Here is a 17,193-nt window from a genome sequence, read left to right on the forward strand (position 1 = left end):
ACCCGGTCGTGCCCATCGCGAACCAGAGCCAATTCCTGCTCGATCTCCCCGACGTGACTCGTTGCTTTTGCAACTTCTGCCCTCTCCAGGTCCCTTTCTGCCAGGAGCTGCTCAATGTGCTGCTGCTTCTCCTTCAGGGCCTCCTGGAGGGCCGTGGTGCCCGAAATTTTTCTTGCATACCGGGAAGAGGTTTCTGTCAACTTCACAAAATAAATGTGTTAAAAATTATTCTGCGCCAAGAGAAAGGAAACAGGGTTGTAGTGGGTACCTCCAGACTCCACAAACACAGGGTTAGTAAAGCAAATGCTTTCTGTGACCTACTGTACCTTCTCCTTTTACACTTAAACAACTTCATTTTCCAGAATTTAACAGTGGCCAACACGTGTGGTCAGAGCCCTGTAAGGAGGAGCAGGCAGAGGAAGAGGCAGGAGGGATGAAGTGAAAATAAAAGGCCTCAGTTGAAGGTGTAGACTCACACAAAGGCTGGCTCAGGATGCTCCTAAGCATCTTTTTGCATTAAAAAAAGAAAGGCAGCTTCCAAGCAAGCCAAAAACATCATGTCTCTATTTAACAGGTCATTATCTTGGGTCACCAGCAGCAGTCCAACACTTCCAAATGCTCCATGAAAAGCTTTAGGAATTCCCACCAGCATCTGGCAAATCTACCATGGCAAAAGCAGCCAGGATGAAGAGCATTTACCTTGACCTAAAGCCAGCCTTACAGCTAAAACCTTGAAGAACAACTGGTATATAAAATAAAATATATGTTCCTATCACTTGGAATTCAATTACTTCTGGGAAAAATATCTGGAATATTAAGTTCCAAAAATGTAGATTAAAATTAATCAGGAGAATTGTAGCTAAAATGAAACCAGGTTTTCCTTGACCTTGCCCCACTGAATGGAATCAGTACCAGGGAAAATTCATTATGGCCCTACCAGCTACACCCTCACAAGTTCCTGAGCTAGAAGTAAATAACCTGAAATTACAAAGTAAAGTGAGCAATAGTTGTAAAAAAAGCAAAAAACTGAACAAAAAAACCCTCAGTGCTGTTCATAAAACCTGTCTTTAACAGCTGAGAAATTTGCTTAAGTATTAAATGAGAATGACAGCTCAGTAATTTTTAAAAATCCTCCAAATCACAAAGACTTGCTGTTGTATCCTTTAGCTCTGCCTAATCATCCAAAACCAGGAGCATGATCCTTCCAGAGATCAAAACATTGAATAGCTGCCACAGCCAGCCTGGAAAGCTGGCACTGGCCAGCAGCCCCAGCTGAGAGCACAGCAGGGATTATTCTCCTGCCAGCACAGACATCTCCCCTTCCCTGCTGCACAATCCCTGCCCCAGCTCCTGGATCCCACCCTGCACACTCTGCAATCCACTGCTGGTGCCCTTCCAGTCACCAGACAGAACAAACCACCCTCACTCTGATGCTTCATTGGTTGTTTCAGACCCTCCCAGTTTCCAGAAAAAAATCCCATTCCAGAGTGTATTGCTTTCTAACAGTTTTAGGTCTTCAAATCACCCTTCACTCCCACCTGCAAAACAAATCCAAAATTCTTCAGAGAAGCATCAGCTTCCTTCAGACTCGGAAATAAACACCAATGGCATCAGACCATTGGTCTGGGAAATACAGGATCACTGGATCACCTACTCTAACAAGGATCAAATCATTGGATCACCTACTCTAACAGCTGCTTTTATTACACAGGAAAAAGAAAATAGAAACAGCCCTGAACAACTGAGCAATCAATTTAAGAGTCCAGAAATCCCCAGAAAAGTTTTAGCTTTCCTAGAAACTGAAGCAGGAAAAGTCTGCTGGGTCAAAACTGATTACAGAAAATCTCGTTTCTCCAGCAGCTTAACTTCTAAAGAAAAAGTCTCTGAATTATTTGGACAATCCTTTTAACTTGGATGGCCACCAAATGTTCACACTGCCTGAGAAAAAAGAGTTGGAAAAAAGCTGGAATTTTAATTCCAGAAATAATGGATTACAGCAGCTTTGCATTTCATGACCTAAATCATGCAAAATCCCTGGGACAAAACAAAATAAGCAAATACATTTTAGACATTCACAAGGTGTAACTTGGGGGATCACAGCACATGGAATAAAGCATTTGGTTCCACGTGTTAGTGCTGTGATCCCAAACTAGAGGGCACTCTGTGGCTGCAAGTGCAACTTCCAGAATGGATTAAGTAATGAAGTCCCACTGTTTGTGCCAAATAAAAATCCTTTTTGTGGCCAGGTATTAACCCTGGTGCCCTGACCGACTGCTGACCTCTGTTAATCTGCTTCAGTCCTGCAGGACCAGGGTAAGTCACCTCTCTGGGCACCTGCTGGTCAGTGGGACAGTGGGACAGGGAACCTGCTCCACCTCACTGGGAGACACTCCTTCCTAATTAGAGCTATCTATGGACTGTGGTAAAAAAAAAAAAAAAAAAAGAAAAAGCTAGGGTGACTGTGGAAAAATCCAATTATTTCTATGTTTTCAATTGCCATAAAAGAGTCTTCTCAAAATTCAGCATCGCCAGATTTCCATTTTACTGCTGCGACCCAAGATTAGGACATTTATGTAACACAGCAACTTCAAAAGAATCCATAGTAAGTGTATTAGGTGGAATTAGTACTGTGTTAGATTTCACCTGAGCCACTGCACTTGGCAACACTCAGCCTTTATGAATTCATAGGATTAAAACCAAATCTAAAAGAAAAGAAAGAGGCTTCTTGTAAGCAGAGACATGGAAATTGCTCCTGCTGCATTTCTCAGCTGACTCATCTCTTGAACAGCAAAAGGAAATTTTGAACATTTTAGCCAACGTGAAGCTTCCTGCTTAAATAAAACCTGTGTGACATCTGGAAGCTTCGGTGCACACCAGATCCTCAGAAAATGAATTAAATGCAGATTGCAGCCAGAGAAATTGTCCTAAGCCCCTTTCTTGTTAGCTTGAATTAAACATTCAACTATTCAGCTGCTCTCCAGGGCTAGCTAAGATTTCCTTCCTTCATGCATGCTTTGAATGAAGAAGAGCACCGTGAACCCTGCAGCCCGCTCTGCCCACGGGCTGCTCTCGCCTCGCTTCACCGAGCCGAGCTGGGCGGGCCCGGGGCTGGGAGAGGGGGGGAGCATGCGGAGGAAAAAGCAGCTTACGAGTCCTGTGCGGCTGGGCTTGCTGCTTACGGAGGAGGCCACCGAGCTCAGCGAGCTCAGCGAGGAGGCGCTGGGGCTGCGCTTCAGGGCCGTGGGCGTGGGCAGCACCTTGCGCACGGCGGGCTTGGCCTTGGCCGGCGTGGTGGAGGGGAAGCCGATCTTGGTCACCTTGTGCACCGGGGCGAAGAGGCCGTACTTGGGCTGGCACTGGAAATACCTTGCAAGGGCAAAGCAAGCAGAGGAGAGCGGGAGTTAACTTCTTTCCACCTGCGCGGGCTGGGTTCATGGAGAATTCTAGATCAGGAGTACGAAAGTGTTAAACACGGGGACCTCATCCATGTTGGACTGCAGTTCTATGTAACACCCATTTGGGAAAGGGGCTTTGAGAGTCTGAAACAGCACGATCGCATCAGACTTCAGAAATCCAGAGTAAACACTGCAGCTCGAGTGCCTAAAAAATTCCATTCAGATTCAGTTTTATATCCACAGCTTTCCCCTTCATCACATTCCTCTGAGCTGCCAACAGATGTGATGGCTCAGAGTTAAAAATAGAAATCAGCTTTTCATTAAATCAAGTAGTTTTATATTTTATTACATACATATCATTTATGCATATTTGATGATACAGAACATATATCTTTGGTTAAATATAGACAAAAGCCACTTAAAATTTTAAGCTGTGATCATCTATGTTAAGGTGAGACAATCTTTGTAAAACCTCTTTTTAATGAGCTAAAAGACTATTCCTTATGGCAAATGAGAAAGTTAAATTGTGATGTGAATTAATGCCTTCTGATTGTGACTTATTGCTACACTGCTCCCATCTCTACCAGGAGGCATCTGTTGGAACAGGAGTTTCCAGCTCCTGGGATACTGGAAGATTTCCCTTAAGTACAACTATTGGATATCCAGAGATTTTCTCAACTGAGCATTCCTTCCAAGCTGAGAAATCAAACAGGCATTTAAAAGAAGGAAATTGTCTCTTTTCCATTACCAGTCTATGAATAAAACTCACATGGGAGGAGAGATCAGCTCATCCCACGAATGTGAGAGAAGTGTTGGCATCGGAGAATTCAAACCCTCCCCACCAGCAGCAGACAAGGCAGCTTTAGAGCCTCCCTCCCTCCCTGATTGAAAATTTCATGGAAGACATAAAAACCCAAAAGAGAATACAGAGAAAAATCTCATAAAGTAAAATCTGGGGATGCACCGACCTCGTGCCAGCAACAGCTCCGTCGTTCTTTCCCAGGGGCTCATCCAGCTCCACCCCACACCATTCTCCTTTAGCAAAGTCAGTTTCTCCCAGAAAACGCACGACTCCAGCTTTTGTTCCTCCAACCTAAAGCAGGAAGACACACAGCTGCATTTAATGCATTTCCAAAACAAAACACCAAATTCAGTGAAGAAGCTTTTGGCATAAGTGTTCACAAAGCACAGGAATGGCATAACCAGTTCTTATTTCAACTATGTATTGTTTTGAGTTTGAATTAATGTTGAACAAATACTGATCTTCACGACTAAAAATATAATTAACAAGACACAGTATAACCGATGTTCTGAACGCAATAGGTTTGTGCTAGAGTTTCACATAAATTTCTACCAGCAGATTAAGATTTCTAAGGTCTGTTTGCTTCTTACTCTAATTCTGTGAGGAAAAATAAAAGAAATTAAATGAGAAAAAATTCCTTTCATTTTTTCTCTAAGGAATAATTCAGATAAACTACACAGTACAACCCTCTTGTATTTAAAATAACTGATATAAAGCATGATACAGAGCACTTGGCAACCCTGTAGATATAACCAGCTATTTGAATCCTCGGGGAGAGGAGAATCATTTTATCTTTTCTTCACTTTCAAGAATAAAAAAATCCAACCCAAACACTCCTAAATGAAAGCCTAGAAAGCAGAGGCTTTCAAACTTATCCTATGAAATATTTACAGCCATTCAAATTACTGGCAATGTCTGTGAGCTACAGCTTTTCCTAATACCCAGGGGATGGAAGAATTAAATTAAGCGAAGAAGGAAAAGGTGTTGTGTGGCTGACACTTGCCAGGAAGAGCCACAGGATTCCTGCAGTTCAGGAAGACAATATGTTGTGCCCTAAATTTGTGCAAATCTGTCCAGCCTGCACGCAGCATTGTGAAAACAGGGACATGGTGATGGAAACCTCTTCAAAAGATTCACTGAATTTCACATGGAAAATGCACCAATGGCTTGAAAATGTCCACCTGTGTTTTCCAGCACACCTTGTACAACCAGGAATGCTTTGAGGCATTGGCAGAGTGCTTGAATGAAACCTTCTTTTAAAGACTGTGTAATTAGTAAAATTAGTAAACATTAGTATTTAATGTAATTTTTACAGCAGACATTCTATTTCTTGGGGGAACTTCCCAGGATTACTGGAGAACAACGAGCTCCTGTGCTGTAAATTAAGGTGCATGGTCACAGCACATGAGAAAATTCACATTATTCCAGTTGGGAAGAGCTCACTCACGAGGTCACCTGTGAGGAATCAAGGAATTTACAAGTCCACAAAGTCCCAAGTCAGTGCCCAGGAGCTGCCACACACATTTCTGCTCCAGGGGCAAGATGAGGCTTCAGCTGATGAGGAAAAATAATCCTAATCCACACAAACCTCAGAAAAACAGGAAGAATAATGAACTTTTAAAAATATTATTCAAGTGAAAAAGGTGGCAGAGGCACCTCTTGTCCACATTTAAGGTGGCAGCCCCTTCTCTGCCATTAGAAGCAATTCTGGAACAACTGCAGGTCACCTTCAGATCCTGCTTTAAGTGGCACTGTAGCCACTTAAATTATTACTCTCCATGGAACAAAAACACACAGTTTACAGTTATCATGACAGCCTAATATAGTAACTCGTAGAACCTTTGGTATTTGGTGTTCTTGGCAGAGAACACACAAACAAGCACCAGGACTGGCTTAGAAAAAAAGAATTGTTACCATTAAAGAGTTACAGAGAATCCAGATCTCTGGCACAGTGGTGAGGAGGGAATATACAACACTGAAAAAGTAATCTCTGGGAAGAACTACCCCTTAAATTGAGGGACACTGAGGGCATTCACCCTCAGACATTAGCTACTTTTTCTAGAGGGTAAATATCTTAAGTACAAACATAAAAATAAACTTTGACTGCACTATCAGACCACACTGAGTTCCAAGTTTTCCTCCTTATTCCTTTCCTAGCAAGTCTGGGTAGGGGTTTTTGTCTCTTTAGGTGAAGACTGGTTAGTTCTGCTTAGAAGCTTTTTCCCCACTCAATTTTGTTCTGTTTTCTACCTGAAAAAAAAACAAGAGCTAAATAAAAAGAGGCTCTACAAACCCATTTAAGAAATTAGACAGGAAAACTAGAACAATGGCCTAGATAAGGAGCATCCCTTCAAAGACAATAGTCAGGTTTGGGGTTGCACTCAGAGATCCCTCAAGCTCCTTTTCCACAACCCTTGAGGCAGGCAATGGAATTTTTTTCCGGTTTCGTGGGGTATGTTTGTGTCTGTGGTGATTTTTTTGAACAAACCCAAATGATTTACCTAAACACAGCCACCCAGCACCTTTCCATAGGAAGGTGAGGGGGGTAAATGAGGTAAGAGGTGTCTGAAGCACCGAGGTGGAACAGGATAAATCCATGCAAGGATTCCCAGGGACAGGAAAAACTGCTGCAATCTGTTCCCTCCAACTCACACTGCAGATCAACCTCTAGAGAAGAAATGCTGGCTCCAGGATAGCACAGATTAAACTCTGTGCAGAATATTCATCCTTTTCTGTTTCACACCTTGGCCCTGCTCATCTTCCACGTTTCTGTAAAAAATGTGACGTTTATTACGAAGAGACCACATTCAAACCACAAACTGGGAGACACAACCTGGAGGAATCTGGCAGTGCCCAGAGCCCCTGGAGCTGTTCCAGCCCCTGCAGTGACCCAGGGCTGGTGGGAGGCAGCAAATGCAGGAATTCAGGTCCCAGACCAGATGGGGCTGCTCAACAGCAGATTCCCAGGAGAAGCAGCAAAATGACTCCTCTGGTAACCATGGCACCTGGGTTATTTTGAACAGGACTCAAGGGAGAATGCCAAAGAATTTCTGCTGTTTCCAAACCCAGTCCAGCTTCTTTGAATAACCAGCTACTACATTTCTCACTGCACATTCTGTGTGTCCTTACAAGAGCAGGAATTGGAGCACCCTGTGGCTGTAACGTGCTCAGAGAATCAGTGAAGGTTTACATGGGCAGTTTTGTTCAGTTTTAAGCAAAAGCTTTCTAAATTTCAGCTTTAAAGACAGGTCAGCCCTCCTTTATAACACCTGAGACTACTGAAGGCTTCCAGTCATTCACAGACATATCTCCTAAAAAGTGCAATTAGTACCTGCAAGTGACAACACCTGCCTTGAGAAGAAAATAATAATAATAATAATTTATTCCCTTGGTAGTACAATGTGAGGTGCTACTGTACAAGACAGTGTGGTAAAGGCATTTCATTATGAAAGTTGCTGTACATATACACTTAATAGTGCCATAAATGGGAAAAAAGATCCTGACATGATTAAACTCAACTGTTCCAACCCATATGAAAAAAGAATTGTACTTAAAGAGTATAGCATCTGTTATAGAAAAATTATTTTTTAAAATAGTGAGAATTACAGCAGAAAAAGGTAAAAAACACAACCCCAAACCACAAAACTAGCTGCACTTGCCAGCAGATCTACTTCCCAGTACTGCATGAAGGACTGAAATAAAACCCATTGATTTCTAAAAGAAACACAGGAAAAAAATATTAAAAGATTTCTGAAAGTTCTATGAAAAAACAGAGCACAACTACCACAAAGACAGTTTTCCATGACCTTCTTTCATGCTAAGGCAGGTCACTCAATAATGGATAGAGAGAACTGCCAGACCTTTTCTCAGTCAGTTCCCCCACTCAATAGAGTCAAGCTGTGAAATACAAAGCTGTAATAGTCCAGAGAATCTAGGTTAGACTGCAGGTCATGGTGAGGTGAGGAATTTTGCTTGGAACTCACTAGAGTTATGTCAAACACATGCAAAAAGTGATTAAATTCCATTTATCCAATTATACCTGAGCTTACATTAATTTGCTGCCAGGTAGAGTGAAATAGCAAAATGGGTTTGGAAACCTGAAGTGGTTAAAAAGCTCCTGGTGAAAGGACAGGGGGATGAACACGTCAAACATTGTGAGAACCTTTGTGGAGCCACATTTCCAAAGATAAGGAGAAGCAGGAAACAAACAAACCAGTGTAATCCAGGGGCAAAAAAGAGAGATGGTCTAAAAAATGAGAGTGTGATTTGAGCAGTGCTAGTGGAAAAGGAGACAGGCAGGGTCTGAACCTTGTCAGTGTAACAATATCACTTATTCACACCTGCCCAGAGAAGATAAAAAGTGATAACAACTGCTCTGTCTCCCCTTCTGCCCCAGCACCAACTTGTGGTGACTCCTGAAAGCATCACTTGGGTGTTTCTGCATTTTCAGGACAATTCAGCACCACAAAGTGGAAAAGCAAAACCCACCCAGCCACACAGAGCCTTTGAAACACCTGGGATCCACCAATCAGGTTCTCATCAGAATCATCTTCCTCTTGTTTCTCCAAATTTAGCAGAACTGCTTCCAGCTGGCAACAGAAATGGTGTTTAATTGATTTGTTCACCCCTTCAAGGCCAGAGGGGATAAAGTGATCATCTCCTCTGGTTCTTATGGAACAGGTCTTCACATTTCACCCAGTTCCATCTGTAATTAACCCTGAGCTAATTTCTGTGGGGATGTTTTTGCAGCAGAGCTGATATCCATCAGGAAACACCCAAAACTGGACTGGATTTTGCCCAGAGTCCTAAAGACAACAGGCAAATCAGCACCACCAGGCATTGTATGATATCATTAGCACTTAGAGAAGATTGGAACCCTTCAAAAACTGGTGGGGCAGACCCAAAGAGCTGGTTGAAGGGTTGAGAAAATATCCCCTGGGGTCATTTCCTCACAGTAAATCCATTATTAAAGGAACCCCAAACACATACAGTTTGTGTGTGACAGCTCTGAATCCATGTGCCTGCCTTCCAAAGGAAGTTAAAGATCCATGAATTCCTCATCCTATTCACCCATAAAACAAACTGGATAACAGCCACAGTAGCCTTGGTTATAGGACCCATAAGGGTCTGGAAATGGGACAAATAAAGCCACGACCACGTGCCACCCGAACCAGGGTAAGCTGGACCACACGGTGACACCTAAAGAGGTTTTTATGTCCAGCACACAAAATTTAAGTTAAGAATTGGAAATCTTTTTTTTTCATCCTTTTTCTCTCAATACCCTTGAGCCCCACACTGGGCGACAAAGATCTGTCTTGGACCAGATTTCAGCCAAAGTCTGGAATGGACTCAGCAAATAAATGAAAAAAAAAAAAAAAACCCAAAACAAACAAAACAAAAACAAAACAAAAACCCAAACAAACAAACAAAAAAAAACCCAAAAAAAACCCCCACAAACAAAAACCCGCCCAAGAACAACAACAACAAAACACACCAAAAACCCCACCGAAACTCGGTAAAAAGGAAAACCCGGACGGGATTTCTCCCGGAGTCCGGAATGAACCCGCACTGGATTTCTCCCAGAGTCCGGAATGGACTCGGCAAAAATGAAAACCTGTCTGTTTTCACACTTAATCACTCCGTTATTCAAACATATTTAAATTTCAAATAAATCAAATTTTACTGTGGCCTCTGGCTCTTTGTTTTGGAAGGCTACAGAGCTCTGCAGCATCTACCATGCAGGTACACTCAGGTTTTAAGGAAGACACCTCAATTTTTCCCTTTGAACTTTAGCACCATAAGTTCTTAAAATCTTTTACTGCAAGATGCTTTTTCTTGCTTGACTCATCTTTGAGCCATATTCTGAATTCCTGCTGAATTCCAGTGAGTTTTTCAAATAACTAAGGATGTAAATATACCGAGTTCTTAAAACTATTAATGAAGTCAACAGCTAATTTTGAAGCTAGACTGTTAGAAAGTATTTAGGATCTTAATAATAATCCCACCACATAACTCCATAATGGCATTTTCTCCATTAAATCTATAGTTTTAGAGAAGGAAGCAAAAGCATTTGACAAAACTGCCATGTTTTAGTTTGTCAACTTTTTCTTGCTCTGTCAGTTTTGGCCTTTTTTGCTGAGATTAGACAGATGTTAGGTAGTTGCTTTAGACTATCTTATTTCCTTTTAAAAATACCTACACAACATCCAGCACTGGATCAAGGCAAAACTGAAACAGTGCTAGAACATCTCCCAAACTTTAAACTGGCCTTCATCATTCAGATGTTCCAACCCAGCAATTCTGTGGATTAACGATTAAGGATTAACGATGGCAGTTTTTCTGTGCCATTGGATATTATGGGCGAGTGATTTCACTACCTAAAAATGCAAGAGTGACTTCTGCTGTTTCCACTGATTGGAACAGGATTCAGGCAAGCCTTGATCGTGTGGATTCTGTGGCGTGCAAAGTTCCGTGAAGGCAAATTGCAGCTTTTCCTGAACTGGTGGGCAGTCTCCACCTTCTATTGGGCTGTTTCCATGGAACTTGGAAGAAATTGCTTTGAAACCTCTCCACTTCTACCCAATTTGGTTGCAGTCAACTTTGCAAGTTCAAAAGCAAGGCCAAAGTGAGCAAAAAACTTCATGTGCAATAAAATAGGCTGTGCTACCACACAATCCTGCACTTCCAGAGAAAACAGTTTAGTAACTAAAACTGACATGCTACTGAGGTTCAATTCATTCATTCAACTCAAAAGGAAATTAAAAAAAAAAAAACAACACTACCAGCAATTCCATACTACAAAAGCCACATGTGAATTCATCACCACCACAGAAAAAAAAGCAAAAACTAAAACAAGTAAATAAACTGTTCCTTCTCCATCCTGTGTTGAAATGACTGAGGACAACATGTTCCTGGATATTCCCCCTTGGGAAGGCAGGGAGAGGGGAAGGGAGCCAGGGAATCCACACACAAAAAAGGAATTAACTACTGCCAAAGCATGTGGGGAGCCACCAATCCCTGCCATTACAGCCCAGGAACTCACATGCAATTTGAATTTAAATAAGGAGTTGCCAAAACAAGAGTGACTCAGACACGACTAGTGCCTTTTTTAAGATAAATTTGACACCTTAGTTGTGAGCAGATAGGTAATGCCATGTCCTGAAAAATGCTTAAAAGTAACATTAAAAGAAAGCAGAGATTTGCACAGGGAAAATCACCCACATGATTAATTGCTTTTGGATAGCCCTTACCCCTCAGATATTTTCTCATACATGGATTTTATGCTGTAGCAGCCACTTAGGAAACGAATCTACATCATACATTACAGGATCCACAGTACTGTGCCTAAGTAGACATACATAAATATAAGAATTACTTTAATCCTTGACTTAACATGGCAAAGCCATCAAAATACCTCACAGTCACCTCAGCTCAAGGATAGAGCAGAAGTGTGACTGAGCAGTTAAAACTGTCACATTTGATGGAGGAGGCTCTAGAGAAGAGCCCCAGGAGAGCATAAACCACTCACACATTCCCAACTTCCAAATTTTTCTTCCTTTTCCATCCTTGTATGCATTGTGCCAGATATTTCTGCACTGTTTTAACTGTAACACCACCAATGAATATTTGTTCTCGTAACAGTTAAATATTATCATAGACTTTTAAACAGACTAAACTCAGAAGTGCATTTTCAATTCAGAAAGTTGTAAAATCCAGAAAAAGAAAACCTTAAAAACACCGCAATGACAATGCTAAAGGGAGAAACTCCTCTCTACATGTGAAGTTTCTTTTTCCCTTGGTTTGCTTTTCAGAGCCCTGGAATGTAATCAGTTGACAGCCCTACGTCATGTTTACTTGCAGATAAATTACATGGGTGGAAACAAATCTGACAATAATCTCCTATCAGCCCCTGCCTGTTCCAGCACCAAAGACCTTGGGAAGAAACAACAAAGCACGGAATAACTTACAGCCAGCTCTGTAAAACAGGGGGGAAAAGAGAAATGAGATGTCACTCATGCACAGGAAGAACTCTGCAAAAAGGCCACATCAGCACATGCCTGTAAATTGAGTTTGCATCTTTTTGTGAACATATGGACGGAGGCCGAGTTCCGGCTTTACAGCTCAGCCCCAGAAGCAGCAGATTTGGCAGACTGTGATGAGGCTGTAACTGGTTAAATGAATGAAAGCACTTTAATCCCTTGAGAAGGCTAAGGCCCCTTAGGTTGATAAGATTTTTATTTATTTATTTAAAATACAGCATCTGGTCCCTTCAGGGAAAAGCTGACAACCCTGTCAAAGCTGCTTCAACTTTTGGTACGGGCAACAGTTGTCACATGAAGCAGATCCCTGTCTTCTGTTAACAAGCTTTGCTTTGGCTGGGTAGTTCAGGGGGGGTTTGTTTATTTGTTTTTAAAATCAACTTTGCACTGGGCTCTTAAGAAATCCTAAGTGTGCAACACCAGGGCAAACAGGTTCTCTGGCCACAACTCAAACAGGAAACCCAAACTGGCTGAGCCTGAAAGTAATTTGTTTTCTGAATTGGTTTTCTGTTGTTCTTTCCCCATCTGGTTTAGCACCGAGCACAGCACTTCCACTGGCACTTATTGCACAGAAATTCTTATTCAGAGCAGGTTCAAATGCTGAAGCTGGAGCCTGATTTTCAGCAGAAAAATCAACTGCAGTTCTGGCACTGTATCATTAACCCCAGAAAGGCTGGATGAGGACAGTGAAGGAAGTGCCAATTTCCACATCAATTTTCCTGTGTTACAGAATCTCCAAACACAAGACCAGGCTGTGCAGAGTTAACGTTCTAACTGTTAAATCACATCCAGATTCCAGAACATACATCATATGTTAAGAATGGAAATTATGCCTAATACAGAGCTGTTTGAATTACACTTTGTATTAATAATTCTTCTTTGGTTTAGCCCTATTTTTGTTCAGTAAAAGACCATCAGTGCACCAAATGAAAGGCTGAATCGTGAAATACACAAAATAAACCATAATTCTTTGATATATCTAACTTATCTACCTATATTTTCAACATGTCCAAATACTATCACAAGGTATTGTTGGTTTCTTGTTAGTGAAAAGAAAATTGAGCACAAGCTTGCTGAATATGGCTCAGATAAACTGGGATTTGAGGGAGACAGATTTCTCCAAGATAGCAGAGCACAGCGTGCTGTTTCAATAAATCATCTTTGAGGAGTAGACTACAGAAATCTAAAGGTCCTTTTCCACTAGAACGTCTATTTAGGGCTATAATACTTCACTGAATATTTGTGTAATCACTCAGTTTGATTTGCTTTTGATTTGCTTTGACTCCTCTGGAATCTCAAGAAAGAGAACTTCTAAGACAAGAGGACAATGGGAATTTCTCCACAATTATTATATTTCCCTTACGGGCATTGATGTCTACCATGAGTTATTTTTCTGATGTTTACAACTCAATTTAATGGCCTGGAAATGTCTTCTTCAAATTGAGGGGAAAAACCAGGAAAGGTTGTAGCTGACTGTTGTAAGTATTTATCTGCAGGCACCTACAGCTGACATATCCAATACCTTAAAGCACTGTCAGTTTTGATGTCAATGTCTTTTTAATATCCAAGGTCTTTTGGGAAAAGAGATTTTTTTGCCCCCTGAAAAAGCAAGGCTGCTTGTTTTGTCTCTTTTTATCTCTGTATCTATAGCACTGTTCAGCACAAGCTCACATGAGATGCTCTGAGCAAGCCCGGGTTTGAGAATACACAGGTGAACACCTCACAGCTCTACTTGTTTTTTTGCTGTGGAATTTATTTTCTCTGCTATTTCTTTTCTCTGGGTTTTTTTCCCCCTCTGGAGATTTTCTTTTACTTCTCTGGAATATCTCTTCTTTAACTCTGTATAAATGTCCCAAATCTGTATGTAACCACTATTCTTCCTAATGTTATCTGAATTAAGGAAAGATCTGTAGGGTACCTGTCTCCATAATCAAATAATAATTTCACTGGAAGCTTCCTTTATTTCTAACCTTTTATATTTTGAAGATATTAGTTCTCCTGTAGAAGTTTGGGAGGACTCTCATATGGGACCACTTAGCATTTGGTAATTCTAACTTAAAATGTACAAAAGACTGATGAAACCACCAGAGATCAAAGGAATAAGAAAAAAAAGCCTAAGGCATCTTTTCTCTCCACACAAAACAATACAGGCCATACACTGGAGCTTTAATCACCTCCTCAAGACTTCTTTGCTCCTAACAGCCTTTAATCAAACCACCTCATCCCAGCACCACTGAGGCAGCAGGTTGCTGGGACAATGCAGAAGCAAACGTGAGGAGTGACAGCTTCCTTTCCTGGAGAGGAGCAGCATTAACATCTCTGCAGGAACAGGAGAATGTGCCAACAAAGCTGAGCTGCTGGGAAAGCCAGAAATTGAACCCAACATTTCAGGTTCAAACTTGTGCCCAATTTGCATCTGTGTGACATAAAAAGTTGAGATGTGAATCAGTAAACACTGTCTGAGTGGCCTCTTGTTCCTTGCTAATCCAGACTGGGCAGACAAAAAGAGCTGTAAGATTTTGCTTTTTTTTTGTTGTTGTTGTTATTGAAATAATCCAAAACCAGCCAGTTACCACCAATAAAAAGAAACTTAAAGTAATTTAACTGATCCACTCAAGGGAACTCCCATAAGGACATTTTAGAATCCAAGTTAGAGGGGGGGGAAAAATGAACAGATTGAAATACTTCAGTGTAACACTCCACACCCTGAGATCACACACTAAGATCAATAAAGCTGAGGCTGTCTGATGTCCATTCTGGAATGTAATCTTGGCTGACGAGTTGTGCCTTACCCATCTATGAATCTGCCCTTCAGGATGTAATTTTCCAATTAGCTGTTTCAATAGGACTCCCAAATGAGCTTTTGTCTATCATGAATTCTTTGTTTTGAACTGCAGTTCTACGCTGCTGGAGGCTCCCTGTTCTCAAACTATAATTCCCCACAGTTGTTTTCTCCTCGTGTCCACGATCACAAAAAAAAACCTTCACAAAATACAGCAGTTGGTGCAAGCTGCAAGAACTGCAATGGTGTGGTCATACTGGAACACATCATGAGGTTGTGACACCACATTGGCACTTAGAGGGGAAATTCTGTGCTGAGGTGGGACTGGCAACATCCACCCAGCCCTTCATCATCTTGTGTACATATTCCTGAAAAGGGACTGCTGTGAGCATAAATAAAACCCAAGTGACCAGGAGCAGGCCAGCTGGATTTGTCCCTCTGATGGAGCAGGAATGGCTGAGCAAGTGACACAAGTGACAGACAAGTCTTTCCCAACAATTGGTGTTGGTTGGTGGCTCTGAGGACAGCTCCCAGAATTACTCAGTGACATCTCAACTCCACAGTTCAGTGCTGAACTGGAGTTCAGTGTCAGGGGAAAATATATTAACAGATGAATCAATTATTCAGCCAAGCTCAGGATTATTTGAACTAACCTAGCCACGTAAGATATTTACATCTGAATTATTATTAGACATGACAGCAGAGTCCGGGATCTACTACAAATAATTAGCATGGGATCCCAAAGGATTGAAAAAGAGTAAACAAGGATCCTGCCTCTTTAACATTCACATTCCTGAGTGTCTTATACTGGTATAGAAATTATAGTTATGCATCACCAACATACTGGGCTAGGAATTACCCCAAAACCTCAAACTACAATTTGATGATTCACGAGGAAGACTTAAAGCAAACAGAGGTAGTAGAGAGGATGAAATACTAAGTTTAACTTGTCCTACTTAACGATTTGGGACCTTATTATTATCAAACTGTGGCACTTAGGATATGCTGCTTCTGCAATTTGCACTAATTAGGCACAGGGCAGGCAGAGCAATGCCTTCACAGCATCAAAGGATTCTCCCAGAAGGGCTCACAAAGGTCCTTGAGGAAAAGGCAAACAAGTGGTTAAAGCCCTGGTGTCTGAAGGACAGGGCTCAGTCTCTGACAGAAATAGCCAGGGATAAACCACAAATCTTTGTTTCCATTGGCACTCCAAGAAAACACATCTCAGCCCAAATCCAGCTGTCAGCCAACCCCTGCCCTCACTTCACCTTTGTCTCCATCTCAGCCCAAATCCAGCTGTCAGCCAACCCCTGCCCTCACTTCACCTTTGTCTCCTTCTTCAACTTGGCCCTGTGTGTTTTAAGCTCTTCTTAAACAGCAAGAGAAGGCAAATTCTTCCTTCAAAAATACAATAAACTTAATTAAAATATCAACCCACCTTCACTGCAGAATTATTTTCTGGTGGGGCAATGCAGGACAAACAATAAAATCCAGGGAATTTCTTCCTGTATAATGTCCTTACAGTAACCCCAGAAAAGTTTCTATGCCAGGATACTCACACCTGCCTAATGGAAATTCTAAAATGATATCATAAATAAGAAAAGATTGTGCCAAAATAAGAGAGAGAGAAATCTTCTGCTTAATTAACTCGAGTAAATCAAACCTAAAATCAGGTTTCTGTTACAGTGATCATAGATCTGGTGAGCATACAAGGATCATTCCAGTTATATATAAAGGCTATATAAACTGTCTTTAAATTAAGAATATAACACAACCTACCACCAGTTTTCTGATAATAATTTTTAAAAAATGTTAAAACTAACAGAGCCACTTTTAAAAAGGTGAGATGATACACTGGCAGAAGCATTTAGGGGTCTGAATTCAGGAAGGGCAGCCAAGTAATGTGGCACATCCCCAAGAGCACACGTAATTCCTGGCTGATCAGTGGCATTATGTGACTGCTTCTGCTCCTGCCTATCACCACTCAGGAACAATCAATTATTGAAGTATTTGCTTTCTAAAGACACAGCCCTGGACAGGGCAGAAGACCTGCATGGAAATCTCACACGCTTGGGTTTTATTTAGCACGACTGGAGCTCTTGAAGATACAGAGAGATAAGCTACAAATATGTTGTTAAACACAATGTTGTGTTTTAAACAGTGGCAAAACATAAT

General features: G+C 41.4%; 1 protein-coding gene across 4 annotated transcripts in view; it reads right to left on the reverse strand.

Moving 5' to 3' along the window:
• CLIP1 (CAP-Gly domain containing linker protein 1) overlaps positions 1-17,193 on the reverse strand; it is a 62,070-nt gene that overhangs the window by 31,957 nt on the left and 12,920 nt on the right. For all 4 annotated transcript variants that reach the window (XM_053959032.1, XM_053959029.1, XM_053959031.1 and 1 more), the window contains exons 4-6: positions 4,364-4,488; positions 3,150-3,366; positions 3-200 (exon numbers count right to left, since the gene is read on the reverse strand). In XM_053959032.1, the coding sequence (XP_053815007.1) occupies positions 3-200; positions 3,150-3,366; positions 4,364-4,488 (540 nt within the window). The remainder of the gene's footprint in view (positions 1-2; positions 201-3,149; positions 3,367-4,363; positions 4,489-17,193) is intronic.

Source organism: Vidua chalybeata, chromosome 18 (genome assembly GCF_026979565.1).
Source record: "Vidua chalybeata isolate OUT-0048 chromosome 18, bVidCha1 merged haplotype, whole genome shotgun sequence".
NCBI classification, from domain to species: Eukaryota; Metazoa; Chordata; class Aves; order Passeriformes; family Viduidae; genus Vidua; species Vidua chalybeata.